We start from the raw sequence: 12895 nt of genomic DNA on the forward strand, positions 1-12895 counted from the left end.
TGCACTGACTCCCTCTATCTCTTTTGGAAAAAGTGTGTGTCACCCAGTTCGCAAAATCAGCTATCGATGAACCGAGATCTTGTAATAATTGCAACTCCTTCTACATATATATATACGTACATACATCTGACCGCATCCAAGAAACCAGGGGAAGAATTTTTCCCCCGTTGGGGGGTAAGTTCATAGTGGGCGTGTGCAGTCGCGCCTCCGATCGGGGGAGCGCCGCCATTTTAAGTGGGCGGGCCAGTTAAGGCCCGCCCAGCGTGAAGTGCACCAGGAAGCGCTATGTGCTCCCTGTACAGGCGGAGGGGGGGCTAAGTGCTGCCTCAGAGAGATCGGCGCCAAATTCAAAAATGTGAAAAATATAGACAATAAAATTTCCCCTGACATGTCCCCTCATGTGACACTGTCACATGAGTTGGGACATGTCCACCACTTTTAATACAACTTTTATTCAATTTTTAAAAACCCTACATGAAACCTCATCCCGCCTGTGGATGAGGTTTCATGCTTTTTCTGAAGCCCGCCAGGGCTCCCGGCCTGCCCGCCAACCTTAAGGGCAGGTCCTTTAACTACTTCAATTAGTTTTTAAATGGCCTCAATAGGCCATTGACAGGTCGGTGGGCACACAGCTGATTCGGCTGCGCCCCCGCCGACCTGAAAATTTAAATGATGCAGGGTGACGTCGGGAGTTCTGCCCGACGTCATCCCGCATCATTTTACGTGTCCTGCTCACCGAACTCAAGAACCCTGCCCCAGCTAACCTAAATTGGTCGCAACGATTAAATTCTATGCCTCAAGGAAAATCAAAGGTACTTAAATATATATTCTTTTAACTTTTTTTATTGGACTCTAACTTCCCTTATTTCTGATACCTGTGCGTGTGTGTGATGTTGTATTTTTATTACCTTTTTCCTTAGCGTTTAATGGTTATTAAATTTGTTCTTTCTTTAACTCAAGAAAACCTTGTTTGATTGGCTGCTTATTGTTCACTGCATTTGAATTCAGAAAAGGCATATCCTCATGAAAAAGAAACTTAAACTTTGTTGTGACCAATCAAGGAGGTTGAAAAGAGGGGAGTCAGTTCACTCCTTCTCACCTGGCCACGCACAGGGGAAACAGCAAACTGCGTTTCTCACTTCATACTGCCATCTGGTTCCAGTCCCATTTAGGCTGACTCCAAATTTGAAGAACCCTTATTCTGCACAGGCTGTCTGGGAATCTGACACAGAGATAGTCTGTACTTCAGCATGCTCAGATCATAAGACTATTCTGTTTTGTGATATAAGCACATTTATGTACTGAAGCAACTCGGTGTTTTTAGCATGCCACAAGGGACAGTCACTGTCCTGAACTTGCTATGTTGTCTGTTCAAAGTTTGGGTCCCTAATGCTTGCAATTGCCACTGATGGCACAAGACCTGCAATTGCTGACACCCCAGAGCAGTAAAGTAACTTTAGTATTAGTTTAAGACCACTCAAAACTGTCACTTACAGTTTTCTGCAGGACTTTTGCAGCATACTGTTTCTGGGTTCTCTTTTCTTGACATCTGTACACAACAGATGTGGCACCCCTATGAGAGAGAGAAAAGGCAGAAGAAAATAATCCCAAGCCACTAAGAATCATTCTGCAGCCTCATTATCTTGCAGCATTGTTTTCTTTGTTCAATCAAAGTTTATTAGCAATCCTGCAGGATGAAATACATATCCACTTTTCATCTGACAGGACAGGGACCAACATTCTTCACGTTTGAGCTCCAGAGACAAAAGGAAAAGAAAGCCAATATTTTCATCCAGTTCTTGAAAGTGAAATCCATTCTGTCATTTATTACAGAGTTACAATCCATATTATTATCACTCACCCCACTGGAAAAACGTGTTTGTTAACTATTCATCAACTAAAATTTGAAAAACACAATTTTCCAATGTTGCCGTATTTGGAGATTCTTTATATAGAATCCTTCCAATGGATTGGAATTTTGTTACGTAATATTCAATAAATAATGATTGATGTGTTTGAATTAAATTCTTTTGTATACTATTTTAAAGGAGATTTTAACGCTTTTGAAAAGAAATTCATACAAATGAATTCACAGGTTCATTTCCATTATTGTACAGTGCTAATTCAAGCTTTGACATTGATGATTGTAAGAAAATTACGTCAGGATTGTAAGATAACACTGATGATTGTAAGAAAACTCTGGAAAACCAAATTATACACTTAACAATAGCAAACAAAGTTCAAATCGGGTTCAGTTCAAGAAGTGGGGTCTGACATAATATTAACCACTTTTCATTATTTTTTTCTCTTCCTGTGAGGAAGCACTTTAGCTCCAGATGGTCCACCAAAAACTGGGAGCTCAATATATACCCAATTTCCTACCCCCCTCAATTTTTTTCATCTCATCCAGCCTGAAGGCACTAAATTTGTTCCACAGGTGCTAGAAGTGCTCAAATACTTATCCCAGAGTCCATTTTCAGACATCGGACAATGAGTGTCAGTAAGCTAAAAGCAAATATTACGGATGCTGGAAATCTGAAATAAGAACAGAAAATGCTGGAAAAGCTCAATAGGTCTGCCAGCATCTGTGGAGAGAGAAACAGAGTTAAGTTTCAAGTCCAAGATGACCCTTCTTTGGAACTGGAAAAAGGTAGGTTTTATGCTGTTGAGAAAGGGGGGCGGGGGAGGTGGAGCAAAATAGAAGGTCAGGGATAGGTTTAGAGGGCAGAAGAGATTAAATGACAAAGATGTCATGGAACACAAGACAAAGTGAGTGGTAATGATAGTACTGAGGTCTAAAGCTTTGGTCCAGAGTCAGTGTTAATAGCAGAATAAAGGTCAGTACTGTCTGAAAGCAAAATAGCAGAATGTGTTAATAGCAGGAAAAGGGTCAGTGCTGTCTGAAAGCAAAAACATGAGAACAAGATATAGACTGGCACTTGGGGGAAAAATATTCAAAATGGAGGACAGAGTTCATGATCTGAAGTTGTCGGACTCAATGTTGAGTTCAGAAGGCTGTAATATGCCTAATCAGAAGATGAAGTGGTGTTCCTCCAGCTTGCACTGGGCTTCACTGGAACACTATAACAGGTCAAGGACAGAAATGTGAGCATGAGAGCAAGGTGGTGGATTGAAATGGCAAATGACCGGAAGGTCCGGGTCATGTTTGTGGGCAGAGCGAAGATGTTCCACAAAGCGGTCACCCAATCTGCACTTTGTCTCCCCAATTTAGAGGAGATCACACTGTGAGCAACAAATACAGCAGACTAAGTTGAAAGAATTGCAAATGAATTGCTGCTTCACCTGGAAGGAGTGTTTGGGCCCTTGAACGATGAGGAGGAGTGAAGTAAAGGGGCAGGTATTACACCTCCTGCGATTGCCTGGCAAGGTGCCATGGGAAGGGTTGTTGGAGATGATAGAGAAGTGGACCAGGGTGCCATGGAAGACCGGTCCCTTCGTATGCTGACAGCGGAGGTGAGGGAACATAAGAACATAAGAAATAGGAGCAGGAAGAGGCCATTTGGCCCCTCAAGCCTGCCCCGCTATTCAATAAGATCATGACTGATATGCCCCAGGCCTCAATTCCTCTTACGTGCCAGCTCCTCATAGCCTTCAATGCCCCGATATTTTAAAAATCTATCTACCGCCTCTTTAAATACTTTCAGTGATCTAGCCTCCACAACTCTCTGATGTAGAGAATTCCAGACATTCACTACCCTCTGAGAGAAGAAATTCCTTCGCATCTCAGTTTTAAATGAGTGTCCCCTTATTCTGTAGCTATGTTCCCTAGTTCGAGACTCCCCCACTAGTGGAAACATCTTCTCAACATCTACCCTGTCAAGCCCCCTCAGAATCTTGTAAGTTTCAATAAGATCACCCCCTCATTCTTCTAAACTCTAATGAATAAAGGCATAACCTGTTTAGCCATTCTTGATAAATCAACCCCATCATCCAAGGAATCAGCCTAGTGAATCTCTTTTGAACTGCCTCCAATGCCAGTATATCCTTTCTTAAATACGGGGACCAAAACCATACACAGTACTCCAGGTGCGGCGTCACCAACGCCCTGTACAGTTGTAACAAGACTTCCCTATTTTTAAACTCCAAACCCCTAGCAATACAGGCCAAAATTCCATTTGCCTTCTTAATTACTAGCTGCACCTGCATGCTAACCTTTTGTGTTTCATGCACAAGAACACCCAAATCCCTATGTGCTGCACTTTTTTGGAGTCTCTCTCCATTTAAATAATAATCTGCCTTTTGATTTTTCCTATCAAAGTGCATGACTGCACACTTTCCTACATTAAACTTCATTTGCCAAGTTTTTTCCCACTCACTCAACCTGTCTATAACCCCTTGCAGATTCCTTATGTCCTCATCACAACATGCCCTTCCAACTATTTTTGTAGCATCAGCAAATACATTACACTCTGCCCCCTCTTCCAAGTCATTAATATAGATAGTAAATAATTGAGGCCCTAGGACTGATCCTTGTGGCACTCCACTAGTTACGTCTTTCGAACCTGAAAAAGCCCCATTAATCCCGACTCTGTCTTCTGTATGTTAACCAATCCTCAATCCATGCTAATACATTATCCCCAATACCGTGAGCTCTTATCTTGTGCAATAACCTTTTATGTGACACCTTATCGAGTGCCTTATGGAAGTCCAAATACACTACATCTACCGGTTCCCCTTTATCAACTTTGCTTGTTACATCCTCAAAGAACTCTAGTGAATTTGTCAAACATGGGGCAGGATCTTCTGGTCGGCGAGCGGGGGCAGGGCCTGCTCGCCGACGCGTAAAATGACGTGGGATGACGTTGGGTGGAACTCCCAACGTCACCCTGCACCATTTCCATTTTCAGATCGGCAGGGGCGCAGCCGAGTCAGCTGTGTGCCCATTGACCTGTTAACAGCCTATTGAGGCCATTGAAAAACTAATTAAGGTAATTAATGGAAGGTTGGACGGGCAGGCTGGTCGCCCTGGCAGGCTTCGGAAAAAGCATGAAACCTCATCCATGGGTGGGATGAGGTTTCATGAGGGTATTTAAATTTTTATCAAATCTTTCGATAAAAGTATGGACATATCCCAACTCATGTGACAGTGTCACATGAGGGGACATGTCAGGGAAATTTTTTATCATTTCTATTAAAAATTTTAATTCTGAGCTGATCTCCCTGAGGCAGCACTTAGCCTCAGGGAGATCAGTGCGCTCCTTCGCGCGCATGCACAAAAGAGCGCAGTCCCGGCTGAGGGAATCCCCCCCTGCCCGCAAAGGGCTTCCCGGCGGACGTCACGCTGGGCAAGCCTTAATTGGCCCACCCACATAAAATGGCGGCGCACTCCCGATCGAGGGCGCCGATCGGAGGTGCGCCCGCCGGCTCGCCCGCATCCACTCCTGCACCTCCCCCACAATGGGGGGGAAAATCTTTCCCATGATTTCCCTTTCACAAAACCATGTTGACTCTGTTTGATTGTGTTAAGCTTTTCTAAATGTCCTGCTGTTTCTTCCTTAATAATGGACTCTAGTATTTTCCCGACGACAGATGTTAGGCTGACTGGCCTACAGTTTCCTGCTTTTTGTCTCCCTCCCTTCTTGAACAGGGGCGTTATATTAGCGGTTTTCCAATCCGCTGGGACCCGCCCAGATCCAATGAGTTCTGGAATATTTCGACCAATGCCTCCACTATATCTGCATTCACTTCCTTTAAAACCCTTGGATGCAAGCCATTAGGTCCTGGCGACCTGTCTGCCTTTAGTCCCATTAGTTTCTCAAATAGTTTGTCCCTCATGATAGAGACTGTTACAAGATCTTTCCTCCCATTAGCTCCTTGTTTATCTGACATCTTTGGGATGTTTATAGTGTCCTCCACAGTGAAGACCGATGCAAAATATCGGTTAAATTATCTGCCATTTCCCTGTTCCCCATTGTCAATTCCCCAGTCACATCGTCCAAGGGTCCCACGCTCACTTTAGCTACTCTCTTTTTATATACCCATAGAAGCTCTTGCTGTTTGTTTTTATATTTCTTGCCAATTTACTTTCATAATCAATTTTCTCCCTCTTTATTAGCTTTTTAGTCATCCACTGCTGGTTCCTAAAAAAATTCCAATCCTCTGGCTTACCACTAGTTTTCACTGCTTTGTATGCCTTAGTTTTTGAGTGGATACTCTCCTTGACTGCTTTTGTTAACCACGGGTGGTTCATCCTTCTCATCGAGTCCTTCTTTTTGATCGGGATAAATTTTTGCTGAACATTATGAAATATCTGCTTAAATGCCTGCCACTGCTCAGCCACTGACCTTCCCCTTAGTCTATTTCCCCAGCCCGCTTTAGACAATTCTTTCTTCATACCTCTGTAATTGCCCTTATTTAAGTTGAGGACACCGGTTTGAGACCTGAGTTGCTCACCCTCAAACTGAATTTGAAATTCTACCATGTTGTGACCGCTACCCCCTGGAGGATCCTTAACCATGAGATCTCTATTAATCCTATCTCATTACACATTACTAGATCTAAAATAGCCTGTTCCCGGGTAGGTTTTGCAACGTATTGCTCTAAGAAACAATCCCTGATGCACTCTACAAGTTTGTCTTCCATGTTAACCCTGCCAATTTGATTTGTCCAGTCAACATGCAGATTAAAATCACCCATGACAATTGTAGCGCCCTTCTTACACACCTCCATTATTTCCCGGTTTATGCTTTGTTCTACAGTGAGGCAACTCTTCGGGGGTCTATAGACGACTCTCATCCATGACTTCTTCCCCTTGCTATTCTTTATTTCCACGCAAACTGATTCCACATCATGGTCTATTGCACCTATATCATTACTCACCACCGCACTGATACCTTCCTTCATCAACAAAGCTACCACACCTCCTTTTCCTTTTTGCCTATTTTTCCAGAACTTCAAATACCCTTGAATATTGAGTTGAAGATGTGTTTGATGGTGGCATAATGTTGGAGTTGTTGGAAATGGTGGAGGATGATCCTTTGAATACGGAGGTTGGTGGGGTGGAAAGTGAGGACAAACCCTATTGTTGTTCTGGGAGGGAGGGGAAGGGGTGACAGCAGAAGTGCGGGAAATGGGTCGGACACGGTTGAGGGCCCTGTCAACCATGGTGGGAGGGAATCCTCGGCTGAGGGAAAAGGAAAAAATGTCAGAAGCATCATTGTGGAAGGTAGCATCATCGGGATAGATAAGACAGAGATGGAGAAACTGGGAGAATGGAATGGAGTCCTTACAGGAAGCAGGGTGTGAGGAGGTGTAGTTAAGGTAGCTGTATGAGTCGGGGGCAGGTAATGAATATTGGTAGTTTATCATCAGAAATGGAGACAGAGAATTCAAGGAAGGGAAGGGAAATGCTGGAGATGGACCATGTGAAGGTGAGAGGGGTGGAAATTGGAATCGAAATTGATGAATTTTTCCAGTTTCCAGATGAGTACGAAGTGGCAGCAATACAATCGTCAATGTACCGGAAAAAGAGTTGTGGGAGGAGGCCTGGGTAGGACTGCAATAAGGAATATTCCACACACCCCACAAAGAGACAGGCATAATTAGGGCCCATTAGGACCCTTGGCCACACTATTTATTTGGAGGAAGTGAGACAAGTTAAATGAGAAATTGTCCAGTTAGGGCCAGGAAACTGGAAATTGTTGAAATGATGTAGGGCGTCAGAAGAATCATGAATGTAGGTGGGAAGAGACTGCACAAGGGAAGAGAAAATAGAGTCAAGATCAGAAGAAATAATTTATGTGAGACAGGAACAGGCTGAAACGATGGGTCTGCCAGGACAGTCCTGTTTGTGGATTTTTGGAAGGAGGTAGTAGCGAGCTGTATGGGGTTAGGGGACTATGAGGTTGGAGGCTGTGGAGGGATGAGGTCAGTGACAGTCTGAGAAACAATGGCTTGCTGTTTGATGGTGTGGTCATGGTCCAGGGGGAGGTAGGAAGAAGTATCTGACAATAGGCACTCAGTCTCTACAAGGTAGAGGTTGATACACCAGATAACAGTACCACCCTTGTCAGCAGGCTTGATAACAAAGTCAGGGTTGGACCTGAGAGAACGGAGTGCAGCAAGTTAAGAGGGAGACAGATTAGATTGGATGAGAAAAGCAGAGAAATTAAGATTGCCGATGTCATTCTGTGAGCTCTCAATGAAAAGATCAAGAGCGAATAAGAGGCCAAAGGGAGTGATCCAGGTACAGGGAGAATACTGGAGCTGGGTGAAAGGGTCTGTTGAGCAGGAGGAGGATTCCTGCTCAAAAAAGTGAGCACAGAGGCGAAGGTGACGGATGAAGTGTTCAATGTCATGCTGAGCCCAAAATTCATTTAGGTGAGGGCGTAAGGGGATAAAACAAAGACCTTTGCTGAGCACAGATTGTTCAGCATCAGAGAAGGGAAGGTCAGGGGGTATTGTGAATACACGGCAAGAGTTGGGATTAGAAGAAGGGATGAGGGAAAGGAAGGGAAGGAAGGATCCAGAGGGGCTTCGGCACCAATAAATTATTGGAGCTTTTGTTCCTTAACACCTGAAAGGAAGAGAAAATGTTTCTTGTTAAGGCATTGGATGAGACGAAGAATGAAATGGAACTGGGGACAAGGACAGCTTTGAGATAGGGTGAGTTGGGCTGCTGGAGAGAGAGATTGAGTGTGTACATGTGGCGGCACATGGCACTGAGTGTAGATCTCAGGATGCAGCAAGAACAGCAGTCTGAGGAACATTGTATGTCTTGGAGCTACCTGTAATCCTGGGTAGATATGAAACATGAATGATGGAACTTCAGTTGGAATCCATGTGGGGTAAGCTGGGGCCAGAGACAGTCACTGAGGAAGGAAATGTGACTGTGAAAGCAAGTTTTGGTAAACACCTTATCAAACACCAGGAGGGAAATGGAAAGCAATGAAGGTGAACATGATGAAAGAGACAAATGGAAATCCTATCGAAGATGGGTGCAGAACTTCTTTAAGATAGGCATTCTTGTAAGAAATGGCAGTGAATTAAACACTAAACTAAAAGCAAAACACTATGGATGCTGAAAATCTGAAATAAAGCAGAAAACGCTGGAAAACCTCAGCAGGTCTGGCAGCATCTGTGGAGAAAGAAACAGAGTTAACGTTTCGAGTCCAATATGACTTCTTTGGAATTGAGAGGTAGAAATGTGATGGGCTTTCTGCTGTTGAAAAAGGATGGGAGGGGCAGGTAGAGGAAAATAGAAGGTCAGGGATAGGTTAGAGAGAAGAGGAGATTAAATTACAAAGACGTCATGGAACACAAGACAAAAGAACACAAGGGAAAGTATCAGTGAGCTATTTAACTGCGGAGGACATGACAGCCAGGGCTATTTCTGTTCTCACACTATTTCCAACCATGTAATATGCAGCAAAGTCATTTACAAGCAATCAGGAGTGAGAAACATGGATGATTTCTCACCTTCCTAACTCAAAGCTCTGGTGCTAACCTTTCTAGAAACATAGAAGCAGGAGCAGGTCATTCGGCCCTTCGAGCCTGCTCCGCCAATCAATATGATTAGGCTGATCCTCTATCTCAATGCCATACTCCCGCTCTCTCCCCATATTCATTGACGCATTTAGAGTCTAGAAATCTATCTATTTCCTTAAATATATTCAGTGACTTGGTCTCCACAGCCCTCTGCGGTAGAGAATTCCACAGGTTCACCACCCTCTGAGTGAAGAAGTTTCTCCTCATTTCAGACCTAAATGGCTTACTCCATATCCTGAGGCTGTGACCCCTTGTTCTAGACACCCCCCCCCACCCTCAAGCCAGAAGAAACATCATTCCTGCATCCAGTCTGTCCAGCCCTGTCAGAATTTTATACATTTCAATGAGATCCCTTCTCATTCTTCTAAACGCCAGTGAATACAGGCCTAGTTGGCCCAATCTCTCCTCATATGACAATTCTGCCATCCCAGCAATCAGTCTGGTGAACCTTCGCTGCACTCCCTCTATGGCAAGTATATCCTTTCTTAGGTAGGGGGACCAAAACTGCACACAATACTCCAGGTGTGGTCTCACCAAGGCCCTGTACAGCTGCATAAGACTTTCTTGCTCCTGTACTCAAGTCCTCTCACAATGAAGGCCATCATACCATTTGCCTTCTCAACTGCTTGCTGCATCTGCATGCTTGCTTTCAGTGATTGGTGTACAAGGACATCCAGGTCTCTTTGTACATCAACATTTTCCAATCTACCACCGTTTAAATAATACTCTGCCATTCTGTTTTTCTTACCAAAGTGGATAACTTCACACTTTTTCCACATTATATTGCATATGCCATGTATTTGCCCACTCCCTCAACTTGTCTAAATCGCCTTGATTCCTCTTAACACCCTGCTCACCTTTCACATTCCCACCTAGTTTTGTGTCATCAGCAAACTTGGAAATATTACATTTGGTTCCCTCATTCAAATCATTGATATATATTATGAATATCTGGAGCCCAAGCACTGATTCCTTTAGTACCCCACTAATCACTGCTTGCCATTCTGAAAAAGACCCATTTATTCCTACTCCTTGTTTCTGTGCCAACTGCTTCCATGGTTGAAATCAGCTAAGTCAGCACAAACTAGGAATCAAATAAATAATTCAAATAAGACAGTTAGGTTAGAAATTCCACCGTAAGTTAATTTAACATATTGATTAAGGTGTTTGGGTGAAGTTCCTCTGTTCACTATTTTAAGAAAGTTATAATTTTTTGAAAACAATAAAGGGAAGTTTCACCTAAACACTCATTTCTTTTTGGCACGTAAAAATTTTGAGCCAGCCATATTATAAAACAAGAGAAAATAAGCTAGTAATTTCATGAGCTGGGAATTTACAAGTGGCTGCCAATCTGCAAATCTACTGGATAAATAGCGATTGACTTCTAATCAATCTTAAATTGGATTTTGAAACCTTAAAAGGACACATTTAACACATCCTTAGTGATTGTTTATAATGTGCTTCAGTCATTAAAAAACCGTATATCAGCTCCTGCTTTGTTAAAAGAGGTTAGAGTACGGAGAAAATGAAAACAGCAATGGAATGGACCTGAGTAATGTGTAATGGGTTTTACAGAGCAGGCGGGTAGGAAGAAAGTGGGGGTACTATCTTCGGGGGGCTGCCCCCAAATGCGCAAAGGGCACCCCCCGAAGATAGCACCCCCCTTTCCTACTCACACTTTAACTGTTTTTTTTTAAAACAGCCTGCCCCCCCGTTCCCACTGGACTGCCCACGCTAACCGTACTATGATATGGAAAATGTATTATTGGGGTCAATTGACCCTTGATTAGTTTTTTAAACATGGTGGGCGGGCTGTGGATTTTGTCAACCCCCCCCCCCCCCCATATTATGGGGGTGAAATCAGGGGTGGGCAGGAAGTTGGTGGGATGGGCAACTGCCCTATTTTATGTGCCCCAATCCCCGCAGAAAACATGGCCTGGTGGGGGCACATAAAATCCAGCCCATGATTTTGGCAACATAATACAAGCATAAAAAGGACCTAGGCACTTCAGAAGCTGTATTTACCTGAGTAATGTGTTATGTGAGCTTAGCATTATTAGTTAGGCCTTAGGAGTTGGCTGAAAAAACTTATACATGTTAGCTATCCTGTTTAGACAATCCACGTAATTTAGAAGAATGGATGACCCATATAAGGTTGGTGAGTGCATAAAGGCTAATTCAACTTCAGTTATATTGATCAAACGGTTCATCAAATGCAGTCACCTACAATTGAACTTACTGCTGTATATGTAATTAAAACTAATTTAGAACTCGGTTTGTAAGCCCTTTCAAACCTAAAAGAAGTATAAACATGGGCAACTGAGATTTGAGGTTTCTGATCAAAAAAGGTGTCACAGATTTCAAACCTATTTAGAGACGTGAGCCTTGAAATTGTACTTGCATTGACCTCCTTATATTGGAGCCTGTGAGGAAGCTGAATGGGGTCTCAGGGTACTTGGGGACTGCACCCCCATTCTTCAATAGCAGATGCAGGTGTCAGATTATTCAGCTGCACAGGGCAGATGAGTGCTGTCTGTGCAAATAAGGTGTTCTCTCGATGATGTTGCAAACTTGTGGCCCCGGGTGGGAATAATCACTGCAATGGGCACAATCTGACTGTTACACCAGAATCAGGCTGTGTGGATTTTTGGGATTTCATTAACAGACTGTATCCCTACAAAATTAATTTTGATTATGTACAGCTGAAGAGGATGGGTTGCTGCCAAACAATACTGAGCCTTTCTGCTCAGTGATAAGAAAGAAGTAGCTCATGGGATGAAGTGTGCAATCAACTGTTGTACAAGGCTCATCAAGGATAATAATTAACTGTGTGCTCCCATGAGTAGGAATAGCTAGTTCTCCAAAATATAATGGCTAAATTTAATCTTTATGGTCTCTGTATTCGTGTTGTTCTTTATCTAAGTTGGGATAGCTTAAACAAATGACGATGGGCCATTCTGTAGAACTGGATCAAGCAGAATGTAATTTAGTGTGGAACTATATGAAAATCAGAGGAAGTGTTAAAGACAGAGAAACAATGAGGAGGAAGAAAGACAGGTAATAAGAGACAGACAGAGAGGGCGGAATCTTTCAGTCCCGCCAGCAGCGGGAAGCTTGGTGGGTGGGGGGAAATAAATTTGACGTGAGGCCAAAAATCAGTTTCCCAGCATTGGGATATATTATAGCAATTCTGTTCTCAGGACTTTAAAGTTGGGTCGAGCTTCCCAATGAGCAATGTCGGGAAGCCCTTTTGCATGTATTAGCATGTTATGCATGCTCATTAAAAGGTCACCTCACCAGGATTACGTTCCCCCTCCAAATTAAGTACCCCGCCAGTCAGAAATTAGAATGTTCACGTTTATGACTGTATGTAAGTGGCATGCACCTG

The 12895-nt window shown here is 43.3% G+C and overlaps 1 protein-coding gene and 1 long non-coding RNA gene across 3 annotated transcripts in view; one reads left to right on the top strand and one right to left on the bottom strand.

The window, feature by feature from the left end:
- LOC144688957 (uncharacterized) overlaps positions 1-12895 on the top strand; it is a 161939-nt gene that overhangs the window by 113839 nt on the left and 35205 nt on the right. The window lies entirely within an intron of this gene.
- Positions 1-12895, bottom strand: part of LOC144688954 (calcium/calmodulin-dependent protein kinase type IV-like) — a 178993-nt gene that overhangs the window by 97600 nt on the left and 68498 nt on the right. The window contains exon 2 of the mRNA XM_078556024.1: positions 1495-1573. Within this exon, the coding sequence (XP_078412150.1) occupies positions 1495-1573 (79 nt within the window). The remainder of the gene's footprint in view (positions 1-1494; positions 1574-12895) is intronic.

The sequence above is a fragment of the Cetorhinus maximus genome, chromosome 13, assembly GCF_964194155.1.
Source record: "Cetorhinus maximus chromosome 13, sCetMax3.hap1.1, whole genome shotgun sequence".
Lineage (NCBI taxonomy): Eukaryota > Metazoa > Chordata > Chondrichthyes > Lamniformes > Cetorhinidae > Cetorhinus > Cetorhinus maximus.